Raw genomic sequence first — 24,707 nt, 5'->3', positions numbered from 1 at the left:
ACTCTTGGTGCTTGTGCTTCTGTGGTAGTACTTAAACTGAGAATATTGTGAAATGTGTGGCCATAGACTTTGAAGGTCACTACGGTTCTTGATTACTTGAGGTAGAGGCAATTCATACACATGAGATCAAATTTTTGAACCCAAAAATCCAAGTGACTTCTAAGAACATACTAAATTGGTTTTAATTCAGCTTGAAATCACACAAAACTCAGTTTTTTAGACTGAGAATTTTATTAAACACAACACACAGCTCACTGCACCTGTAAAGTTTTGTACAGCCATATAATGTTACCTTAGACAAGCAAGGGAGCCACTGAATTGAGAGAGTAAAGTGCAGATCATATAGCAACTATTGAAATCTTGTTGGCTGATTGTAGTACTATATATAAATCCAATTTGATTTCCTTGACTGACTGACTAGTTATGAGTTATGTAACTCCCAAGTAATTATGGATGTATTGGGCAGGCCATTTGTGTGATGCCAGGTTTAATTTTTCAATGCACAGTTTTTATGATGTCCTTAAGGTGTCATTTTGTGAATGATGACTGAGCTGCATAAAATATAAATAAGAACTGCATCAGTTTTTTCAGTCATTGTAAAATTTAAACTTAAAAACTTGTCTTAATTTAAACTGTTTCTAACAGTGAGATGAATACATTTTGATGGTGATCGATACTTTTGATGTAAATAAAGATGAAGAGAGTACTATACAAATGTTTTTTTTTTTTTTTTTTTTTTTTTTATTTATTATTATTATTAATTTTTTTTTTTCTTTTTTTTGTGACAGATAATGGATGCACTGACCACTGACAGATCTAACAAGGAGATAATTGAGCTGTTAACATCTGACACTCTTTTAGAAGACAGCTTGGAGAAAGTTATTCTCTCATTCACTGAGTAAGTGTTGAATAAATTTTTGTTCAGCATTGTCATAAGTACCAGCCTTGTTTTCATAATGAATTCAATCAACACTTGCCTGTTTTTCTCTGTTCTTGCCCCAAGAATTCCCCAAATGATAATCATGACATACTTTTCTGTTTTTTGCTGCACATGTAATTTTCTCACAGCTCATATTTTTACCGATCCCTCAGCAAGCCTTGACAATGCAATGTCCTATTTGGTTCTGTAAATTCCTCTTCTCCAGTGAACACAGTTTTGAAACTCTCATTCATTATTCCACTCATTTCCTTTGCCGTTTGGTATGTGTTTCCTCCTTTAACATTTTTTTTTTTTTTATTGTATTTCACTCATGCTGCTCTTTTAGACAGGATGAAACAAAAAGCTCTTCATCTTAACTCCTCTTCTCTAACAAACTCTTTTAAGGCTCTTTCTCATCATTGCAATATTGCATCTTTTGCTGTCCTCTACCATATCATGTTAACTGCTCATCTGATTTTGCTAACTGCATGCCTCCCCTCCTCCCACAACTCTGTACAATAATTTTTCTCCCACAGTATCTCTGCTTAATATTTTTTTTGTCTTTCTCTCACCCTGTTTTGTCTATTTTTCTAATGTAATATTTAATCAGTATTCAGAATCTTTTATTCCTTTCTCAGGTAAACTGTGGAACTAATTGCCTGCTTCTGTATCTCCACCTTCCTATAACTTGGCAACTATTTCATGAGGGAACTTTCAAGACACTTATCCTGAAAATGTTGATTCCTCTCATGTCTCTGTGGACCTGCTCCTCAGTGGGCCTCTTTTATTCTTGTAGTGTTGCCCTTGGCTGGTGTCCCTTCTACATAAGAAAAAGAAAAAAATTTACATCCATAACCACAGGTCTTTGCCAGGTATTTCACATCCCTCATTCATCAGCTTCTATGATTCTATGAAACAAAACCTCAATTCACTTGTCAGTTTTCTGCTCGCTCAAGGCCAACATAGCAACTCTTCTGGTTTCATTTCTTATTCTAACTACATAGTTCATTGTCTGCCTGGCCTTCCTTTACTAACCCAAGTTACTGACCTGCTATGTTGCTTGATGTGTGGGCATATATATGGTGAGGGACTTGAAGCGAATAACTTGTTGTCTTCTATTTTGTATATTTTTCTTAGGTGGTTACAGGAGGTGTGTCTCCTGGAGAAGCCAGGAGTTGTCTGATCTCTCGGCCAGACACTAGTATCAAAGAAACTTTGCATTATACTCAATTAAAGGTTCGAACATTAAAAGTGAAGCAATACACAAATGAAGCATGATACATAAAACAACCAACCCTTAACCTGAACACTTGTTCAGTTAAATTGAAAGTCAATAATTGAAAGTCAATAAACTACATAGTTAAACACATTTACACTATAATTACAGTTATATTATACAATACGATCGTTATCCCCACAATACTCCCCCGCATAGAGCGGAGTGTAGAAATTACAATGAACTAATAGTAAATATAGTCAGGATCCTTCTTGATACGCACAGTCCGTCTTGTCTGAGGCTGCTGAAGAGGGAGCACTACAGCATCTTGCACAGGCTGTGGTTTGCTGCTCGATGTCGTCGGTCTACAATGGCCCTCACGTCCGAAACTAGGACTGGAGACAGGTTCAGGAGATGGAGACGGGTGTGCCGGTGGCGTAGATGAAGACTGTGGTAAGTAGGCAGGCTTCAATCAATCGATGGAGACAGTTTCATGAGCGCCAGATGGAAGTTCAAGAATGAAGCACTTGTTCCCCCTCTGGAGCACGCGAAAGGGACCGGTGTATGGTGCCCCGAGCGACGAACGCGATCTCTCCTGAGCCAGACGTGGGTAGTGTGGAACAAATCTGGAGGAATGAAGGAGTTCTGGAGGCTATGATCACTACCTGTTGATAGAGAGAAAAAGTCAATATGTTGCATGTGACGTGCCAAGTCCTGGATGAATTGATGTCGAGGTTTTGGTGCCTGTTTCTCTAGCAAGACACGCGGAAATAGTAACTGACTTCCTGTGACGGCAGTGAAAGGTGAATAACTAGACTCATTTGGCATTGTCCGGAGACCTAGCAGGACGACAGGAAAAGACTGAACCATTCCTGTCCTCTGGCAATGATCACGGTCTTCAGCGTATGGTGTGCCCTCTCCAGAAGCCCATTTGAGGATGGGTGGTATGTTGTCCTGATGCGATGAAATCCCACCATCCGTGATGATTCCCTAAAAAGGTCAGACTCAAATTGGGCACCTCTATCGGTTACCACATACAAGGGAACTCCAAAGCGAGATACCCAGGTGTCCAAAAATGCGGCAGCTACAGTAGCGGCTGTTATATCAGCTACAGGAGTCGCTTCTAGCCATTTTGTTGATCTGTCAATACAAGTTAGTAGATATTGACAAGGTGAAGAATATTGAGATCCATAAGGTGTTGATGGTGGCAATGGGCCAACCAAGTCAATATGAACAATCTCAAAACGTGAACATGGAGTGTCGAAACTTGCTAGTGGTGACTTGGTGTGACGGTGCACCTTCGCAGACTGGCAGGAACTGCAGGTCTTGACCCAGCTGCGTATATGACGATCCATGTCGGGCCAGAAGTATCTTGATTTCAAAATCCTTAACGTAGCCTTGATTCCTGGATGTGTGAGAGAATGGAATTTATTAAAAATAGGCAAACGACATGAGGTAGGAAGAAAGGGACGTGGATGTACCGTGGTCGTGTCGCAGAGTAAAGTAGTGTCCTTGGCTACTGGAAACTTCTTGAGGCGATCCTTGTAGGTTTTCATCTCGTCATCCTCCCGTTGGTGTTCCGTGATGGAGATGAGGTCGTAAGCATCTATTTGGATGGCATTAACAGCGCGGCTCAAACAATCTGTTACGATGTTATCCTCTCCCTTGATGAACTGGACCGATGTAATATATTCTGTAATGACAGTCCAGTATCATTGTAGGCGATCGGTCTTGGCTACATGGGAACTGTGAAAAGAGATTGTGAGAGGTTTATGGTCTGTAAACAAAGTTACACACCGGCCCTCAATGATGTGGCGAAAGTGTAACACAGCCAAATATGCAGCCAAGAGTTCCCTGTCATATGTAGAGTACACCTTCTGGGAGTCACTCAACTTCTTAGAAAAGAAGGCTACAGGTACTGGATTGCCGTCCACCATCTGATGAAGGGCAGCTCCGACAGCCACTTGTGAACAGTCTGTTACAAGCTGATAATCTGCACAATGAGGTAAAGGATGGCGAATAGTACAGGCATCTTGAAGAGCTTGTTTAATGGTGTCAAACGACTGTGAATGTTGTTGCTCCCATGGTAGTTGTGATGACTTAGGATGGTGTCTAATTAGTTCACTTAAAGGATGCACAATGTCAGAGAAGTGAGGAATCATTCTCCTATAAAAACTGACCATACCAAGGAAGCGGCGTAAGGTTGCAGAATCCTTCGACTGAGGAATGTTGGAAATTTCTTCTTTCTTCTCTTGTGGTGGTCGCAGGCCTTCTGAGGATACTTGGTGTCTTGAGCCCTATAGGCATATATATGTACTCATATAGGCCAAAAGGTGTAGTGACTGCAGTTTTCTCAATGTCCTCCGAGTTCATAGGGATCTGGTGATATGCTCGAAGTAGGTCTACCTTGCTGAAACAAGACATACCATGAAGTTGGTTGGAGAGACTTTGTATGTGCGGGAGAGGGTAGCGATCAGGCTTGGTGATTGCGTTAAGGGAATGGTAATCACCTGTGACCCGCCACTCTCCCGGCTTACTCTTGGGGACCAGATGTAGAGGAGACGCCCACGGTGAACGAGAGTGGCATATGATGCCGGAAGTCAGTAGTGCTTGGAATGCTTCCTTGGCGGCCTGCAGCTTGTCGTATGGTAGACGTCTAGGGGAAGCAAAGCACGGTGGAGAACTTCCTGTGTCAATGTAATGAGAGGCAGTGGTGACATGGTATTTATCCGTTTTTATTTGATGTGGTTCAATCACAGACTTGTATTTTGCCAAAAGAAGCTGCACTTTCTTAGGTAGACATGACATTGTATTTATAACATAACAAGGGGCTTTTCTTAGTTCACCATGCACCTCTACCTGGGTTACGCTGTCACGTAAACATCTACCTTTACAGTCAACTAATAAACCAAAGTGTTCCAAAATATCATAGCCAAGAAGTGGCGTAGTAACATCAGCCACTACAAACACCCAGTCAAATGTCCTTTTAAGCTCAGGTAAGAGAACTTCACCATAGGTTTTAATCTTTGAACCACTTGCATTAGAAATACTCACTGGTGTTGGTTGAAGAAAGTGGCCGGACACTTTGGTTATGGGTATGATAGACACAGCAGCACCGGTGTCCACCAAAAACTTCATGTTCGTGACGTCAACTAAAGCTGCAACTTCCAGGAGTGGCAGGCCAGTGGCAGCAGCACAGACCTGCCGATCTAGTTTAAAGAACTAGATGTTGAGACAGGTGCTTCAGAAGTAGTTGAACGAACTGGGGAGGTAGGTCTTGAAGATGACTGCATGTGAAGGGACTTCGGTTTGGTAGGCCATCTACATCAAGGCTTGCAGGTTCGAGCTTTTGTGCTGAAGTACAGATAAGCATGACACACCACTGGTCCTTGACCTTCATGGAAGGGTTTCAACATGTAACTGTGAAGTGCCCGACGATCGTCTTGTTGCTGCCTCCTGGGCAGAGTGGTGAAAGGAGTAGACACTGATGACTCTATAGAAAAGCACTGTTGCTGTCCTCGAGCCAAAGGTATAAGCTCTTCTCCTAACTTGGCCAGCCGACTAAGTGGTAGGTCTTTCTGTGCTGCAAGAACTGTACCAATCGTAGCTGGAAGAGCTTGTGTAAACTTGTGCCTCACTAAGTCCTCATTCACACCCACCTTTGTAGCGATGCTCAGTAGTTCATTCATGTAAGCAGACGGACGTCCAGTCATCGCTGCAGTAGAGATAAGTTGTTCAAACAACTCCGGTTTGGTTCGTTCAAACAACTGAATCACTTCGGGCTTGAGACTGTCAAAGGATTTAGAGGTAAGCGTATCCACTGTTAGTTGTCTGACGACGTTGGATGGAAGCGCAGATAGAACGTGGTAGAACTTGGTTTACTCTGAAGATATGCATTGTAAGTGAAACTGTGCCTCCATGATGGTGAACCACCCTTCCACTGAAGACTCCATGAACGGGGGTGGCTTAATGGAGGTGTGTTGTGCTTCACCCTTCACCTTGAAGTCATCGTCTTCACTCCGTGTCCCTCTAAGTCACTCCAGGGTCACCAGTTTGTGGGTGTATATATGGTGAGGGACTTGAAGCGAATAACTTGTCTTCTATTTTGTATATATTTCTCAGGTGGTTACAGGAGGTGTGTCTCCTGGAGAAGCCAGGAGTTGTCTGATCTCTCGGCCAGACACTAGTATCAAAGAAACTTTGCATTATACTCAATTAAAGGTTCGAACATTAAAAGTGAAGCAATACACAAATGAAGCATGATACATAAAACAACCAACTCTTAACCTGAAAGTTAAATTGAAAGTCAATAATTTAAAGTCACTAAACTACATAGTTAAACACTACAATTAATTACATTTACACTATAACTACAGTTATGTTATACAATACGATCGTTATCCCCACAGATGCAGTTTATAAAAGGAGGCAAATGACATGGAGGTCGAATCTGAATTTTACATTGCATTGTTTGTACTGGAGCATATATATATATATATATATATATATATATATATATATATATATATATATATATATATATATATATATATATATATATATATATATATATATATATATATATATATATATATATACAGTAAAGTCCCGGGTTACGTCGGTCTCGAGTTACATCAAACTCGTAGTTACGTCAGTCCATTATAAGGCAATTTAAGATTAAAAATATTGAAAATTTATAAATTGTAAAGTGCAGGATTTATTGTTATTGTTGGTGGTTGCCCGCCACACCGCCCGCCTCACGCTTGAATACAATAATACCCTGCCTCAGTTCCACCACACCATCGCCCCTGGCAAGAGTGTTATCCTACTTCTGCGTTTACTGACTCAAGTTCTTAGTATCTTGCTCAATGGCACCAAAGAGAAAACTCCTTAGTGACAGCAGTGATGCTAAGAAAAGGAAAACCATTACGCTACAAGAAAAAGAGGACATAATTAAAAGACATGAGAAGGAGGCAGCAGCTGTGTGTGAGGGAGGAAGAAGAAAATGGGAAGCCTGTTACCATGACAACGGGGAGGTTGACGACCTTGAGGGCTTGCACACCCATCACAACAATAACAACTCCGGAGCCTTCGCCTGGGCCAAACGACACTGCAGCTGACTTGCACCGTCTGCGCGTGTCTGCTGATCCCTATTGCCCTTTCCTATTGCATTTCCTGCCCTGCTGCCCACACTTCTACTCCCACCGCACTGCACTACACTCCCAGCTGTCTGCCCTGGGCGTCACAACATTCGACCTGCCCAACCTCCTGGCGGCCTCAGACGTCCACCCCTCTCGGCAACCTGCAGTCCTTCGCGTTCGTGGCCCTAATCAACAACAAAACAAGCTTGTGTTTCATATTCTTACATAGTTGTAAATAATATAACAATATAACCTTTAACTTACCTGAATGACCATAAACAATGATTGGTTGAAAACTCGATAATATGCTTTGAAATGTACGGAAACTCGAGTTACGTACAAAATCGACTTACGTCATGTTTCAGGAACGTATATATATATATATATATATATATATATATATATATATATATATATATATATATATATATACACACACACACACACACACACAGTCGACCCTCGAAACAACGGACAAATGCGTGCACGACCCTGTCCGTAGATTGCAAAAGTACGTAAAAAAACTATAAAATGTACGTAAAATACGTAAAATTTTCTAATTTTCATATTAGTTCAAGCTTAGCAGCCACTGGAAGAGCCTTTTGATTACGTTTCACTGGTTTACTAGGTTTAGGAGGCATTTTGAATAGGTTAAGCACTCGTGGGAAGGGTACAAATGCATAAAAAAGCCGTGGTAAGCACTGGACAATGTTCGCTGTTGGTTGAAAATGCACGGACTGAAGATAAAACATGGCGGCCAACAGCTGATGACGCGACCGCCACCTACCGGACAATAATTTGCCGGGAACGGACAATCGTGCGCATTTTAATATTCGTCCGTAGATTAAACCGGACTCCAGAATTTGTCCATAGTTTCCGAAATCCGTTGATGGGAGGTCTGTTTGTTTCGAGGGTCGAGTGTGTGTGTGTGTGTATATATATATATATATATATATATATATATATATATATATATATATATATATATATATATTTTTTTTTTTTTTTTTTTTTATACATATAGTATACATTTCTTTTTTTGTATTTGGTGGGGGTGAAGCCATCTTCAATTTTAATTGCAGAAATTTCTTAAATTAAAAGAAATAAAAGGGCATCTTCCTGTCTCAAACTTCCTTGTTATTGAGGTAAAAACCACTAAAAAGATTGCAGCCAATGAACTTAACTGAAGTAATTCTTTATTGTTCATTAACAGTGTCTGCCTTCCACAAATGAATTTTTTTTTATTGTAACAGCTGAAAAAAAAAAAAAAATTCTGTGATCCCTGAATGTTTGATTGAGCTGCATTCTTTACTACTTCAAAAGTATTCAAGAATAAAGCAAATTTATCTTTCTTGCCTTAAATTTTACACTAAATCTTCACCTGATTCATTAAGATAGTACCATGGTTGAATGTAGGGAATTGGTGGTGTCACATTTTAAAAGTTTGAGGCAATAAGACTGCAGTGTGTTATAACAACTTTAGTAATGTTTGATGACAATATTAACAAATGAATTTTTAACTTCTTAAGGCAAACCCCTGAAGTTCGGGAGTCCCTTGGAGTGGCTCTCTTTCAGGCCGTGTCTCAGCTGGAGCAGGAACTTTGTGCTCAGGTCTGTTCTCTTTTTGTGTTACTTGTTCATGATAGCAAGGCCAAATTGTTAGAAATCAGCTTCTAGTTACCTAATAATAAGGCCTTTGTTTCATGTTAATAACATGTCAGTTATCTGCTTCATACCAGCGGAGGCAGTGGAATGGTAATGAAGAAATTGCTTGTTTAGGGGCTGTGTAGTTGTAAAACTCTACTGTAGTTCAATTGTAGTTAGATTAAGTTAGCTAATGCTAAGTTAGATCAGTATCCTTGAGGAGGTACTAACACATGTGGCCAAGGCAGAGGAGAGAGGGAAGTCAGCTACTAGGTATTTCTTTGTTTATTGCTAGTTTTGCTATTTTCAGTTAAGAAATACTTTTGGATTTTATGAATTAACTTCATTGCATAGCTAAAAATATTCAAATGTTAAATATATTGTTAATGCACTGCATTTTGTGGTCTTCATAAAAATGTATATGATTTTAAATATTCATTTTGGCTCTTTCCAAGCAACTCTGTTTTACTTGTCAGTGCCAAGAAGGGACCAAGACTTTGCATAGAAGCCAAGATCAATCTTGAATGACAAAAATGCAGCTGTGAATGTATTTGGATATTGTACATACCTAAGAAAACAAAATAATGGTACTTGTGCCCAGCAGGTGACAGGCATGCTGCTGGAGCTGCCCGTCTCCTCAGTGACAGAGCTTCTAAGTGACCGGAACCTTTTGATTGAGGCAGTGAAGAAATCCAGAGAAGAGTACCTCAACTTCATCCAGGTCAGAGACTGGAATCTTAAGCAGTCAATTGCCATCCTTACCCTTAACATTAAAACACCTAATTATGGGCTTAGCAAATGCTATATTCACATAAGCCTACCTATAGCCCTAATTCAACATACATAGGGTTAGGTTCATGTATCCTTAAAGTGCATAAACACTTGTTGCATTTCCACATATAGATTCATCATTGCATAACAGTGTGGACGAGATAGCGTTGCACCATTGTGTCAAAATATGATGCAAACTTATACAATGGGCTCGATTTACCATTTGTCAGTCTTTTGTTGTCACATCAAAGGAATGACACACTTCTCAACAACCTTCATGTGGATGGGGAGCATGGCATCGTCCTGTTGCACGTCTAGTATTGTCGTGGACGAACACAAGTTTTTTTTTTGCAATTTTTAACCCAATCACAAACAACAAACTCAAATCAGTTGGGTGCATCCTTGTAGTTTTTGTACAATCCACTCACATGCTGGAATTTTAAGTCAGCCAACATAGTTGTTCCATTGCACATCTCCCTACTTGCATACATTTTAGACATAGACACCCACCAACACTGACTTTTTTTTTTTTTTTTTTTTTACTGATGATGTTCATGAATAAAAATATGCATATGGCAGCCTTGCTTTTCAGGATGGTTCTTCTCGGTTGCTTGGACAGTATGTAACCTCTTCCATTCTTCACAAACTGTTGGATGAAGGTCTTTCTTGAGATATATCTTGTCGAATGGTGCTCCTTGCTCCTTTAAGTTTCGTGCATTGTTTATCACCATGTCCCTTCTACCCTTATCCGCCAAAGTTACCAAGATAGGGCGCTTACGTCCGCTTGTCTCATTGTGATGACCCAGACGTTGATGCGAGCACACATGTGGATCAACCCCTGCCTTGATCTTAGCGGCATCATCGGTCGCCCCATCCAGTGATTCTCCGTCGTCGGCGACACCCAGCATTACTACGTTGGTTTCTCTTTCTTTATGATCGAGACTCTCAAGATACTTTTGTTGTTGTTGAATTATATTAGCCTGCGCATCAATTTTCTCCTCCATGACCTTGATTTTCTTGTCCACTTCGCTCTTCGAGGAAGTAATGCTCTGCTTCAGTTCTGTCAACTCCTTGGCTATTTCCACTAACTGACTCTCCAACCTTTCAGTTATGCCAAGGCTTTCATTTGTGGCTGACAAGATTGCCTCTATGAGGTCATCTTTCTTGATGTTGTTTAACTGATTGCGTTGAAGCTTGCGTAAATCACTCAGCGATGGTGCAGGCATCTTTGCAAATATAAGACATGGCTTAAAACCAGCGTTGTTTGTGATATGGTATCAGGGTTGTGGTTGCCTTGATAACAGGGAGCCTCACTGCGCATGCGTGAACAATGGCAGGTACTCGGCAAGGGGATTTAGGTGAATACCTCAGACTTTCTTCTCACATATTCACCAAGTTCCACAAACTATTCACCCTTATCCTGTCGCCATAGCATGCACTGCACATTCACCAACCTTTGTCAGGTATCAGGCAGTCTATGGGCAGCTCAGTTTCACAGAATAAGGCCGAAAAGGAGGACGGCTCTCTGCCTGGTCTGGTGCTTAGCACTGGACAAACGTGGCAACACACACACACACACTGGAGATATTTGGGTGTGTCTCCTTTCACGTGTAGCCCCTGTTCACCTAGCAGTGAGTAGGTACGGGATGTAAATCGAGGAGTTGTGACCTTGTTGTCCCGGTGTGTTGTGTAGTGTGTGCCTGGTCTCAGGCCTATCCGAAGATCGGAAATAATGAGCTCTGAGCTCGTTCCGTAGGGTAACGTCTGGCTGTCTCGTCAGAGACTGCAGCAGATCAAACAGTGAATTACACACACACACACACAGTTTGCAAGAGAGCAAAAAGACAGGATATGTGTGTCTTGGCATTATCTGTAGATTATGCTGTTGTAAGAGCTAAGACTGAAAGTTGTAGTTGTGAAAAAAAGTTAACGAATGTAATGATTATAAATATTAAAAATATATTATGATAAATTAATCATAGATAAATTATTGATAAGTGATCATAAAACTCATTCTTCATTAACTGCAGTAATTCATCATCATGAAACTCCATTATGTTAACAAGACTGAGTGGAACAACAAGTGATATCTCAGATATTACACAATATTCTATCATTGAGATTGTACTAGTATATATAACTTGTTTATGGTGTGCTCAAGGTGCCAAGGAAACCACATAATGCAAAAGGTGCCGTATATTATAACAACACAAGGGTAATTACAAGGGACTGCCAGTGTCGTGTCCAACCTCAAAATTGTAGTGGAATCAGACTTCTAACTGACTGAAGAGCAAGCTTGGCATGCAAGAAATGCCACACAGATCCTGCCAAAAATTCACTGGAATTCATCACAAACTACAAAATGCATCCTTGTGGTTCATAAAACTTATTGAGACAATAGAAGGAATATTTCATATTTCACAATCTTCAATAAGTGTTGGGTGAACCACAATGTCTTGTTGCTGTTGCAGTAACTTCATATGCATGAAGTTGCCATTATCTACAAAATAAACCAAAACCATAGTTTTAGTATTGAGATGTATACATGTAGTATGGTTATATTGGCTAAGTCACTTTTCAGAGTTAATGCCAAGACATTGCATATTTTAAAGGTGGTAATTAGAACAGAGTGGTTTGCCTAATCTAGTTCCTAGCTACAAGTTTATTAAGTTTTAATTTCAGCAAGGCCATAACTAAATCTTGGAATGTAGTTGTACACATTCAGCACTATATGCAATTACTATTCCTCAGGGAGAAGGAGGATCTACTACAACCCTAAGCAGAGAGAAGGAGGAAGTGGGAGAAGTAATCTATGAAAAACTGGTGGACACATATCCTACAGAGGCACCCAAGCTGACTGGAATGCTGCTACAGATGGAGTACAAGGATTTGGTACGAGTCATTGCCGAGCCAGACTTGTTCAGGAAGAAAGTGGAGCTTGCTCTAAGTGTACTCAGAGCAGGCAGAGACCTTCAACCACCTGTCTGAAACAAGTTTTATATACTTGTAGCTGGCACAGTTAACAGTAAGTATCTTTAACCCCTTATGTACATTTTTTTTTTTACCTTCCTTCCCCACTGGCTGACCATTTCTGGATATTTTTCAACTTTCACCAAAGGATTTTCTTTTCTTATGGGATTGTAGATCATATTTTTCCGCATTTGAACTTAAAATCTGGAACTTGTAGTGTGCCCTTAAATCAATTTATTAAAGTGTGCCCTTAAAAACACCTACCATAGTATACCCTTAAACTCACACATTTTCTCGCATACACACTCTACTGAACTATCACATACATTCATTTCTCCTTTATTTTCTCTTACATCTACATATAACAGACAAACACATATACGCACACCGATATCATCAGCACCATATTATGTATCTAGTCATTTTGTGTGCGTAGGCTTTCTAATGACCTCTGTGATAATTTCATGTTGCGCTTCCTTAAGTGAATCTACAACGCTTAGCTCCTGGATAGATTTGGCCAAGAAGGCAAGGCGAGATATTCCGTACGAAGGCCCTTAATGGACTACTAACAACGGAGGCTTTTGCTTCTGTTTGGGCAAATGAAGGACTTTGGATACCTCACAGGGCAGCCAGTTACAAACTCTCTTAAGTGCTCTGGTTCACCCGTGGTGGGCTGCTAAAGTCTGAAAAACGAAGAAACATCCCTGCGGGCCAACAAAGAACGGGGTTTCACCTGTCAAACGCAAGTTTTGCGTAAAAGTAATGAAAGATTGATGATTTGGATGTGTTGCACCACTCTAGAATGAATGGTGTAATGCAGGAAAAATCATGACACCATGTGTATGTCTGCATCATACAGCTATCACCTCCTACAACCACACACACACAAAGAAAGAAGAGAGAAAAAAAAAAAAAAAAAAAAAAAATCATGGCTCATTTCTGGTGCACACAAAGATTTGTGTGCGCCAGAGATTTACATGGCGCCCAGACAATCCTCCAGCAATGCACATTAAGGAAGGGAGAGCCTTGGGAGGAGAGAGGAGGCGGAAAGAGGGAGGGACAGGGTCGACCAGACCCTCTGTGAATCACATGGGGAGGCCGGGGGGGATGGATTCCTAGTTTGTTTATGTTGGGTGCTTACAAGGGACCAAGCACCATTTTTTTTGGGGGGGAATGTAAGAGCCACTGACCAAGGTCTACAAAAAAAAAAAAAAAAAAAAAAAAAAAAAAAATAATAATAATAATAGAATAAAATAAAAGATAAAAAGTAATGCCAAATAGACTGATCAAGTAGCAGAGGATAAGTATCTTGAAATTTTTCATGTCATAAAAAGCAGGAAAGGCAGAGACAGGCAGGGAGAGTTCCAAAATTTATCAGAGAAAGGCACGAATGATCAGGTACTGGGTAATTCTCACATTAGATAGAGAGGTGGACAGAATAGGATTGTGAGGAAGTCTTGTGCAGCAAGGGTATGGGAAAAGGGAAGGCATGCAATTAGCAAGATCAATATTGATCAAGACCACAAGCAACATTAGTGCTGACCAGCTCAAGCATGGCCTTGAAGCTTTTTGTCAGATCAACTCTTTTCCTGTCCTCATCAAGAGATACAACATTGCAGTGATGAGAGAGACTGAGGACAGGAAAAGAGTTGATCTGACAAAAAAGCTTTTTTGATTTATACCCTGTCCAAAAGAGCAGTAAGTGTTAATCCCTTACAATACAGGTGAAGCATATTTCATTCGCAGACAGATAAGGCTCCTGTATAGAGTTAGCAGTTAGAGGGGTAAAGAAAACTGGCAGAGATGGCTCAAAACACCAACTTCATAAAAGCTAATTTAGTTAAGAGATGAAATGTGAAGTTTCCAGTTTAAATTATAAGTAAAGGATAGAGAAAGAATTTCCAGTAGAGAAGAAAAGGATAGGTAAATGTTGCTGAAGGAGAGGGGATAGTCATCTGATGAAGTTGAGGCGGTAAACTTCAAGGCCATGCTTGAGCTGGTCAGCACTAATGTTGCTTGCGGTCTTGATCAATAAGTTGTCGATGTAGTGGTAGTATATGTTTGGCTTTTCAGTCTTTTAAACACCTGTTTATCCATGCAGCCCATAAAGAAGTCAACTTTGAGCATACCTAAGGGAGAATTCATGGTTACACAATTAATTTGGTTGTACAATGGAACCTCATTATTGTACACAATCCATTCCAGGAGGCTGTACTCTATTCAGGCCAGTAGTGCAGTACAAATAACACAACATATGACAGAGCTCTGAACATTCTCACTGTTTGGGCTATCTTGCCTGTATATTTGAGGTAATTTATATGAAAAAAAAATCACGTCTAAATGAAAACGGGATTTTATGCAGGTTCACATGCTGCAGGTATAACACAGGACCACTCTAGTTGAATGCTTGTCAGTAACTGAGAATCAAGTTTGTCAAGGTTGCTGTGATATAATTATCCCAAAATGATTCTTCCATGTGTTAGTGATATGGGCTTGCCTTATATAGATGAAAAGAAATACTCTTCCTTCTTGCAGTCATTAGCTTCTCTCCAACTTTTCAAATTTTCTAATTCAATGTTTAGTTAATCCATTTTGCATTTGCAATCTACAGTGAAGAATTAATTTAGCCATTTTGCAATTCAGACACTTTTCAGTGAAATATATATAATATAGGGTAGGTTTATGAGCAATGATCACCACTGATGGTGCATCTTTCCACAGGTATCTGAGGACAGTACAGCATAAAGGACAAGCTACTCCTTTTCAAGAGGATCTATATCAAGAGTGTTGGAAGGTGCTCTAACCTTCCAGGCTGCAGCATACCCTACTTTCATGCCTACGGGTGCTAGAGAACTATTTTGTTTATGAAATAACTAGAGCTAGACAATCGCAGTAAACCCTCAATATAACAAACACATATTAGGGAAGTGCTGGTGGCTAAATCTGAAAATGTGATATCTGAAGGTTGTTAATTCAGATACATCTAACAAATACTGTTGGTTATTTATAGGGATTTTGTTTAGTGATATGCATGTAGGGTGTTGCTTGATTTAAGGTACATACTTTGGGATTTGATACAGAAGCCCTCTTTTACTGCGTACCTTAGTTAATGCGTTTTTGGCTTTATAAGCACCCTCACTTTGTTTCTAACACTCATACAATGCACAAAATTTCCAACTTTATGTGTACTTCGTGAAAGAAACTTTCATTTGAGAAAATGCATTTGCTGTAAAATAATTTTTTCTCTAAAAACTAAGAAAATAAATTTTAAAATTATATATTTTCAAATTTATTTTTGATGTTAATAAATTAAACAATACATAACAAAGAAACAATGGGACAGTTTGACGCTGTGTTTGTTTTGGTCTAGTTGTGTTGTTTCAGCTTGCCTGTGTTACGGTTTCTTGTTTCATGTTTGCTAAGCATTATGATACTTTTGATCTTTATAGGTTGGTGATATTTTTGTGAATATGGTACAGGTATAGCTTAACAAGAAACATAAAATATTTTTGCTAAAAGAGAAACTAGACATCATTGCCAAGGTTGAGGCAGGTGAGAAGCTCCATGAAGTCCACAGTGCGTAACATGGTGAAATGTAAAGATGCCATAAAGAACACGGTGCAGGAATGATCAATATGGGGCCCTTTCGGGAGGTGGGGGTCTCAGTGGTCAGTGAAGGTGGGTCCTGGTGCCAATCTTCTTTATAAAATAGTTCTATTATTTATAAAAGTTAGTGCATTTTCGATAAATGCGCACATTTTCTTGGCCCCTTTCCCGCACATTGAGAGGGGACCCCTGTAGTTCAAGTAATTCTAATTCCTAAGTCAAAAATAGTCTTTACACATAGTTGTGTTTTGCTGTATTTTGAAAGAAATTAAGGTACATTAAGTTCTCCTTATACAGTATTTCGTTATCCAGTAAATTCACAGTTATGGTGTTTGGTAATTACTACCCTTGATTCTATTTACGGTAAGAAAAATTCACAGATACGGTATCCGCTCGTGTTTTGTTTACATTGTAGCGTAGCGCCACCACAACAATCAGTCTCTTCCTGCGTTTTTTGTGAATATTATGAGTAAGGGCTGAAATCCTTACTGTCCCTTAGCCTTGGGAGGCACATCATCTGATAGAATATGAGGCGAGTGAAAGGTAAATAAAAATATTTTGTTTATTTCTTTTGTGCAGTACATTTTTTTTTACATGACTATTTTCATGTCTGTAGGGGTGACTTTCGACGTGCTGGAACACATCCCCTATAATTACATGTTATAATGAGTTCAGTATACAGTAATTTCAATTTGCGGTAAGGTTTTCAGGAACACATATGTACCGTATAATGAGGACTTACTGTGCTATAAATTTTGTGTAGTGCTCTCCCTTGGTGGGCCTATGACCCCACCCCCTCATCTCCCTGGTGGGCTATGAACTTGAATATTGCCTCATGACATTAACCTCTTCAATCCTGGCGCCAATCTGAGCAGGGTGGGGGTTGAGAGATATCTGACTCGAGCCAGCTCTCTCTCTCTCTCTCTCTCTCTCTCTCCTGTTGAAATAATGATGATGGTCCATCATCATTAATTATGTAAGGTATGTATGTATGTAAAGAAATAAACCCATGCAAATTTTAGAGAACTTTTTTTTCAGTTTGCCTTCTCAAGGCCATTTTCTGAAGATGACTTATTAAATGAGATAGAACTTCATTTTTATGGTAGACAAATCTATTAGTGCCTTAAAAAAAAAAAAAAAAATCAAACACAGTAGAATTATTTCAGCATGGCACATGAGTACTTATCCTGGTATAAGAGAATCCTACACCTTTGTAATAATGATGAAAGTCAAGTATGTGTTTGTATCATATACGAACTGCATTCTGAAAAATCTTGTACAGCATCCTGGAAAGAAAATGCACCATCTAAGCAGAAAGCAGCAATGATACAATACGTGCATCAGATGTCATGAGTGGCCAGTGACACAAAATATGCATGTGGAATGACTGGGTGTCGTTAGCTCACTACCGCTTGTTTGTCGTGAAGGCAGTTTACCTCCCCCCCAGACTGACGTGGCGCTTGCTGGCAGCTATGTGAGGAGGCGATGTTTTCCAGGCTAGCCAGCGCAGCAGGAGAGGGACACCAGCCACCACACACAGCACTATCCTCGTTCTGCCCGGCGAAGTTCGTTTGTGAAGCCGTGCCGCAGGGGAGCACAAGGACCCCGTGTGGGCGAATTGTGGGCCCTTGCGAATACGTGGGACTCCCTGCATGTGTTGCCGCCTTACCAGGGGAGGAGACGGGCATGAGAAGAGGAAGACACGACGCTTCGTACGTGTGACTGCCAAGACTGTGCTGTCTGCTGCATTATTGGTTTTGTGCTCTGTAAATAAACTGCAACTGGGATAACAGTGTTTCAAGTTGTGCCCTGCCACAAGCTATCTAGGCATTATGGCAGACCAGCCCTCCCTTAACCTGAGACTGATACCGGAGTACAACGGCTCAGGTGCGCAGTCAGTGGTGGAATGGATAGAAAAGCTCGAGCTCATCTGTAAACTGTGCAACGTCAGTGATATGGCCAGTGTTATCCCTCTGCATCTGTCTGGAGGCGCATTTGCCGTATACTTGCAGCTTGCTGAGGCAGACAGGAAGAAAGTTGAGAAGATTAAGGAGGCGCTTCTGGCCGCTTTTGCGATGGATCCATATATTGCATACGAACAGTTCATCAGCCGGAAGCTACAAGCTGGTGAGAGTCCGGATGTCTTTCTGGCTGAGTTACAGCGCTTGGCATCACTGTTTGGAGGAATGTCTGAGAAGGGACTCGCCTGTGCTTTCGTCGCTGGTCTTCCAGAAAGCATCCAGCGACTAATGAGAGTGGGCTCGCGGATGGAGACGCTTGACCTGCCTCAAATCCTGGCCCGGACGAGGGCAGTTGTCCATGACGATGGTGCCGGTGGTGTCCGCGAAGTATGTCTCGGCGCCAGGGGTGGGAATCCAGAAACTGGCCCGGATCAAAGGTGCTTCGCCTGTAATGGTGTGAACCACTTTGCCAGGGACTGCTTAGCTCGGCAAGAAACCTATGGCAGCAGGAGCCAGAGAAGCGCTGGGCGCACTTCAAGACGTGGTGTGAGGTGCTACCGCTGTGGTGTCCTGGGCCACATCGCCTTGGCATGCCCAGGAAACGACCGTGGAGGGAGGTGTCAGCGCCAGCCTCCTCTCTGGACAAACAGTGATGGAGGCACTACCAGTCGTGGAGGTGTGGCTGGATGGGAACCAGAGCAAGGTACTGGTGGACACTGGGTGCTCGCGGTGCGTGGCTCACATCTCGTGCTGCAGAAAGTGGAGGAAGGAAGATGTGGTGATTCTGACCATCAGCGGTGAGCAGCAGAAATGCGAGGGTACGGGTGTCGTGCGCCTCCAACTTGACAACAGTGCCTCTGTTGACGTCAAAGTGTTTGTGGTGAGTGACAAGCCTCTGGGGTTCCCGTTTGTGTTAGGGATGAATGGTGTCGTGGCTTTTGGGGGAGTGTCTGTCAATGCGTATCGACAAGTACGGTTTGGTATCGAGGACGCACAGATCTGCGCAACTGCCGGCGCTACTGCTGACATACGAGTGGATGAGCAGGACTTCAGTGTTACCTATGATACTGTAAGTAACACCTGGACAGCGGCATGGAAGTGGTCGGGGGAAGATGCGCCTGGCATCCTGCTGAACAAGGTGGAGGAGTATCCTGTACCAAGTAATATAAGAGTACGGTATGAAGAGGAGGTGGATAAGTGGATAGAAGACAGATGGTTGGTGCCGCACGATGAATACAAGCACAGTCCTGCCAAAGGACTGATCCCTCTGATGGCAGTTGTGCAGCACAACAAAGGAAAAGTGAGGCCTGTTCTTGACTTCAGGGAGTTGAACACCTACATAGACACCTACGCGGCAGATTCTGACGTCTGCGCCGACAGAATAAGAGAGTGGCGGAAGCAAGGTACGGCGGAAGCAAGGTACGAATGTGTCTGTCAGAGATCTAAAGCAGGCCTACTTACAAGTGCACATTCACGAGTCTCTCTGGCTGTATCAGACTGTTATGTATAAAGGGCGAAGGCACTGTCTCACATGTCTAGGTTTTGGCCTGAACGTCGCCCCCTTAATAATGAAATGAAGGCTGTCCTCAACTCTGCATTATCACAAGACCCGGACGTAAATCGTGGGACTTCGCCCTACATCGATGATGTCTACGTTAACGAAGACATTGTCATGGCTCGTCGGGTGGCGGAGTACCTTCATCGCTACGGCCTAACCACCAAGGCTTATGAGCGCATTGCAGAGGGCGCTCGAGTGCTGGGCCTGAGGGTCTGGGGGAGAGTGGTATGCTGGTCTGGGGACGTGATGGCAAGGTGAGTGGTGTACCTAACCCCCTGACGCGGTGGACAGTTTTTTCTTACTGTGGCAAGTTAACTGGCCATTTTCCAGTGTGTAGGTGGCTGAGAGTAGCAGCGGCCTACGTGAAAAGAAGGGCTAACGCAGCTACGCACACCTGGGATGACGTCATCGTCGATGCTGACCTGTGAAGTATCCTGGAGGAAACTGCTGGAAAGATACTGAAGAGTGACCCTGTTTGAGGAAGATGGGATGTGGGAAGAACCGCGGCAAAAGTGTGGGTGGATGCTAGTTCGTTGGCTATGGGAGCAGCAGTCGAGGTGGAAGGGAAGATCGTCGAGGATGCCTGCTGGTTGCGTACTGACGGTGCCAGCCACACCAACATGGCCGAACTTGATGCGGTCATCAAAGGACTCAAACTTGCTTTGGCATGGAAGATGAGTAAGGTTGAAGTGGTGACCGATTTCTCTACTGTACACAGCTGGATTAATGACTGTCTTACTGGACGAGCGAGGCTAAGAACAAAAGCTGCCAGTGAGATGCTGATTCGCCGACGACTTGAAATTGTGATGTCCCTTGTTAAGGAGTGCGGACTAGCCCTTACAGTGTCTCTGGTGCCCTCACGCGAGAACAAGGCAGATGTCCTCACCCGTGCCACAGCGATGGTGGATCAAGTCGCCGAAGTTGATGGTACATCTCATCATGTTCGTGATCTGCGACATCGCATTTCACCACCAAGTCACCGGGACAGAGTAGGTGGCACCTCGAACAGTAACAGCGAGGATTTGGTGGTTACGTTTCCTACTCAATAGGAGCAGCGTGAGGAGGAGGACCCCGAGAAAAACGGTGAAGATGTTGGGAGTATGACGCTGAGACGTTCTGCTAGAATCAGACAATCCACCAGGTGTTTGATATGTGACTGAGTGCCTGTGTGACGGAGTGTCTGGGTGATTTAGATATCAGGGGGGAGTGTGGAATGACTGGGTGTCGTTAGCTCACTACCGCTTGTTTGTCATGAAGGCAGTTTACCCCCCCACCCAGACTGACGTGGCGATTGCTGGTGGTTATGAGAGGAGGCGATGTTTTCCAGGCTAGTCAGCGCAGCAGGAAAGGAACACCAGCTGCCACACACAGCACTACCCTTGTTCTGCCCGGCGAAGTTTGTTTGCGAGGCCGTGCTGCAGGGAAGTCATGGGCAACGGGATCAAGCACAAGGACTCCGTGTGGGTGAATTGTGGGCCCTTGCGAGTGCATGAGACTCCCTGCATGTGTTGGTGCCTTACCAGGAGAGGAGATGGGCGTGAGAAGAGGAAGACACAACGCTGCGTACGTGTGACCACCAAGACTGTGCTGTCTGCTGCATTATTGGTTTTGTGCTCTGTAAATAAACTGCAACTGGGAGAACAGTGTTTCAAGTTACGCCCTGCCACAATGCATCATCGTGTTGAAGGGGTTAAGATATCATTACTTTATGTAATGTACACAGTCTTGATGTGTCAGTTGAAAAATGTAGAGATAACAAATTAATACAGTGGTTAAGTGGCACTTTTTAAACATACATGGCAACTAACTCGCTTTATCATAACTGCCGGTGTCCATGCCATTCCTGTAAATGTTCCTCTATATAACATGATATTCTTTTAAGTAATGTCAAACTGTGTTTTGTTCTGCAAATTGTGCCACATGTATTTATATGATGTTATGCTGATGGTGGGACTTTTGTGTTGTCATTCCCATGAATATCATGTCATGAATGTCCTCATGACAGAACATTAAATGTTACTGAATATGAGAGGAATCTTCACCATAACAAAACACATTCATGACTAGGAGTCAGCTGATGGCGAGGCCTATCAACTAATGTCAACTGCCAGTGGTGAGCAGATGACTTACAGGATGTTACCATGTATTTTTAAAAAGTAGCACTTAACTACCACTGCACTGGTTTATTATCTACACTGACACAATAAGAAATTTAATATGTAATTTGCTACTGGTTTATTATCTACACTGACACTCACAATAAGAAATTTAATATGTAATTTGCTACTGGTTTATTATCTACACTGACACTAAGAAATTTAATATGTAATTTGCTAACTGTTTCCTGTAAGGCTCTGAATGTGTGTAAATTACACAAAATATTTTTGATATCTAATGTCACAAGGCAATATTCAAGTGTATAGCAAGCTAGGGAGGTGGAGAGAGAGCAAAACCCACTACAAGCTTTTACCTTAATTTCAAGAACAAATTCCACTGCACAAAGCTTCTATCTTAATTTCTCATAAAATAAAGCAAAATACAGCATATGTGTAAAGAATATTTTATATTTGAATTACTTGAACTATCAGATTCCAAAGTATGTACTGTCATCTCAGCTTCTATTAAACCCAGAAATGAATGCTGAAATATAAAGGTACAGTGAATCCAGAAGGAAGGTCAATGATATTGTTTATCACCTGGTAGTAGTCGTTAATTTCTCTCTCTCTCTCTTACGACGAATTCACACGTGCCAATTTGTGACATTTTATGTACGTAGTTTCCAACTTACCCCTTCTAGTCAGAAAGTGTCAGACATAGTACCTGAAAAGGATCGACTAGTTGGCGCCTTTGCCAGGAAGTGAATGTAAACAAACAGCTACCCGCCAAGATGTCTTCCTCCAGTGACAATGCTCTTCTTTTGGCTTACCAGAAGAGTCAATAGAAAAGAAAATGCCTGTGGATACATCCCTGGTTAAGTAGAAGGAAAAAAAAAACGAGTGTTTACCACACTCTAAATTAGCCTCCATTTGTCATAAAAAAATGGTTAATCTTAAGAAAATTATGCACAATTGCGATGAAATGAAATCCTGACAAGTCTTCAATCCTCATCTCCAACAATACCCTGCATTGAGGGAAATAGTTTTTGTAGAGTGGCAGCTATTTTGTCGAACGATGATTTGTGCAAACTTTTTTTTTTTTTACTGTATAATTGATTTCTGTGGTCCTAGATGTGTTCTTTTCCCTCACTGACTTTAATATTATCTTCTCTATATCTAGAGACTACATTTTCAAAGCTTGCTCTGTGACGTCATGACGAAAATAAAGTCACAAATTGACTAGCAAGACTAACATGTTGGTCTTGTTTTGTGAGTGCTTTCTGCAGTTGCTAGGCACCGATTGTGAGTCAGAAACCCTATGTACGTAAAATATCAGTCACAAATTGGCACGTGTGAATAGTGGGTCCAGCTGCCAGCCACCATTTTCTTTAACTTCCTGAAGTATACTCTCTCTCTCTCTCTCTCTCTCTCTCTCTCTCTCTCTCCCATCCCCTAGTAGTGGGTCCAGCCACCACCATGTTTTATAACTTCATGAAGTCTACTTGGCATGGTGGCTACAATATTTCTTATTATTCTGGGCTTTAGTCAAAGCTCTTTCCATTTCCTCTGCATGTGCTCCATAAGGACTTTTTTTTTTTTTTTTTTTTTTACATTACAAGGGCACTGGCCAAGGGCAAACACAGTGTTGGAAAAAAAAAATCCGCTGGTTGCCAGGCCCTGTTAAAAGAAAAGTAGAAAGAGAAAACAGAAAAATCTAAAAGGAGGGTCCAGTTAACGTAAGAGGTGTCTTGACACTCCTCTTTTGAAAGAGTTTAAGTCATAGGCAGGTGGAAATACAGACACAGGTAGAGAGTTCCAGAGTTTACCAGTGTAGGGAATGAAGGAGTGAAGATACTGGTTAACTCTTGCATTAGGAAGATGGACAGAATAGGGATGAGAAGAAGTAGAGAGTCTTGTGCAGCGAGGCCGCAGGAGGGGAAGGCATGCAGTTAGCAAGTTCAGAAGAGCAGACAGCATGAAAACAGCGGTAGAAGACAGATAAAGATGCAACATTGCGGCGGTGACTTAAAGAATCAAGACAGTCAGTTAGAGGAGAAGAGTTGATAAGACGAAAAGCTTTAGATTCCACCTTGTTTAGTAAAGCTGTGTGTGGATCCCCCCCAGACATGAGAGCCATACTCCATACACGGGCGGATAAGGCCCTTGTACAGAGCAAGCAGCTGGGAGGGAGAGAAAAATGGACGAAGACGCCATAGGACACCTAACTTCTTGGAAGCTGATTTAGCAAGAGTAGAGATGTGAAATTTCCAGTTTAGATTTTTAGTGAAGGATAGACCGAGTGTGTTTAATGTAGAGGAGAGGGGAAGTTGAGTGTTATTGAAGAAGAGAGGATAGTTGTCTGGAAGGTTATGTCGAGTAGATAGTTGTAGAAATTGAGTTTTTGAGGCATTGAACAAAACCAGGTTTTCTCTGCCCCAATCAGAAACAAGTGAAAGATCAGAAGTTAGGCGTCCTATAGCATCTCGCCTTGAGTCATTTAATTGTTGTTGGGTTGGGCGTCTGTTGAACGCTGTTGAATAATGCAGGGTGGTATCATCAGCATAGGAGTGGATAGGGCATTGAGTCAGATTTAGGAGATCATTGATGAATAATAGAAAGAGAGTGGGTGATAGGACAGAACCCTGTGGAACACCACTGTTGATAGTTTTAGGGAAGAACAGTGACCGTCTACTACAGCAGCAATAGAACGATCGGAAAGGAAACTGGAGATGAAGGTACAGAGAGAAGGATAGAATCCGTAGGAGGGTAGTTTAGAAATTAAAGATTTGTGCCAGACTCTATCGAAGGCTTTCGATATGTCAAGG

At 41.8% G+C, this 24,707-nt stretch overlaps 2 protein-coding genes and 1 long non-coding RNA gene across 11 annotated transcripts in view; 1 reads left to right on the top strand and 2 right to left on the bottom strand.

Moving 5' to 3' along the window:
* The window catches only part of LOC123497988, a 31,732-nt gene extending 14,444 nt beyond the window's left edge, over window positions 1-17,288 (top strand). For 8 of the 9 annotated variants that reach the window (XM_045245030.1, XM_045245036.1, XM_045245032.1 and 5 more), the window contains 5 exons: window positions 789-898; window positions 8,806-8,887; window positions 9,525-9,641; window positions 12,443-12,716; window positions 15,383-17,288. In XM_045245030.1, coding sequence (XP_045100965.1) covers window positions 789-898; window positions 8,806-8,887; window positions 9,525-9,641; window positions 12,443-12,679 — 546 coding nt within the window. In that variant the 3' untranslated portion in view covers window positions 12,680-12,716; window positions 15,383-17,288. Of the gene's footprint in view, window positions 1-788; window positions 899-8,805; window positions 8,888-9,524; window positions 9,642-12,442; window positions 12,717-13,172; window positions 13,843-15,382 lie in introns of those variants that run through there. The other variant, XM_045245038.1, reaches the window with a different exon arrangement.
* Window positions 11,410-24,707, bottom strand: part of LOC123497989 — a 28,283-nt gene continuing 14,985 nt past the window's right edge. The window contains exon 4 of the mRNA XM_045245039.1: window positions 11,410-12,191. Within this exon, the coding sequence (XP_045100974.1) occupies window positions 12,103-12,191 (89 nt within the window). The 3' untranslated portion in view covers window positions 11,410-12,102. The remainder of the gene's footprint in view (window positions 12,192-24,707) is intronic.
* LOC123497990 lies at window positions 16,816-23,465 on the bottom strand. The gene is made up of 2 exons (XR_006672606.1): window positions 23,290-23,465; window positions 16,816-17,204 (listed from the first exon to the last, which is right to left on the bottom strand). It is a non-coding gene; the product is annotated as an uncharacterized LOC123497990 (long non-coding RNA).

The sequence above is a fragment of the Portunus trituberculatus genome, chromosome 47, assembly GCF_017591435.1.
Source record: "Portunus trituberculatus isolate SZX2019 chromosome 47, ASM1759143v1, whole genome shotgun sequence".
Lineage (NCBI taxonomy): Eukaryota > Metazoa > Arthropoda > Malacostraca > Decapoda > Portunidae > Portunus > Portunus trituberculatus.
This window is presented reverse-complemented; position numbering and strand designations above follow the sequence as displayed.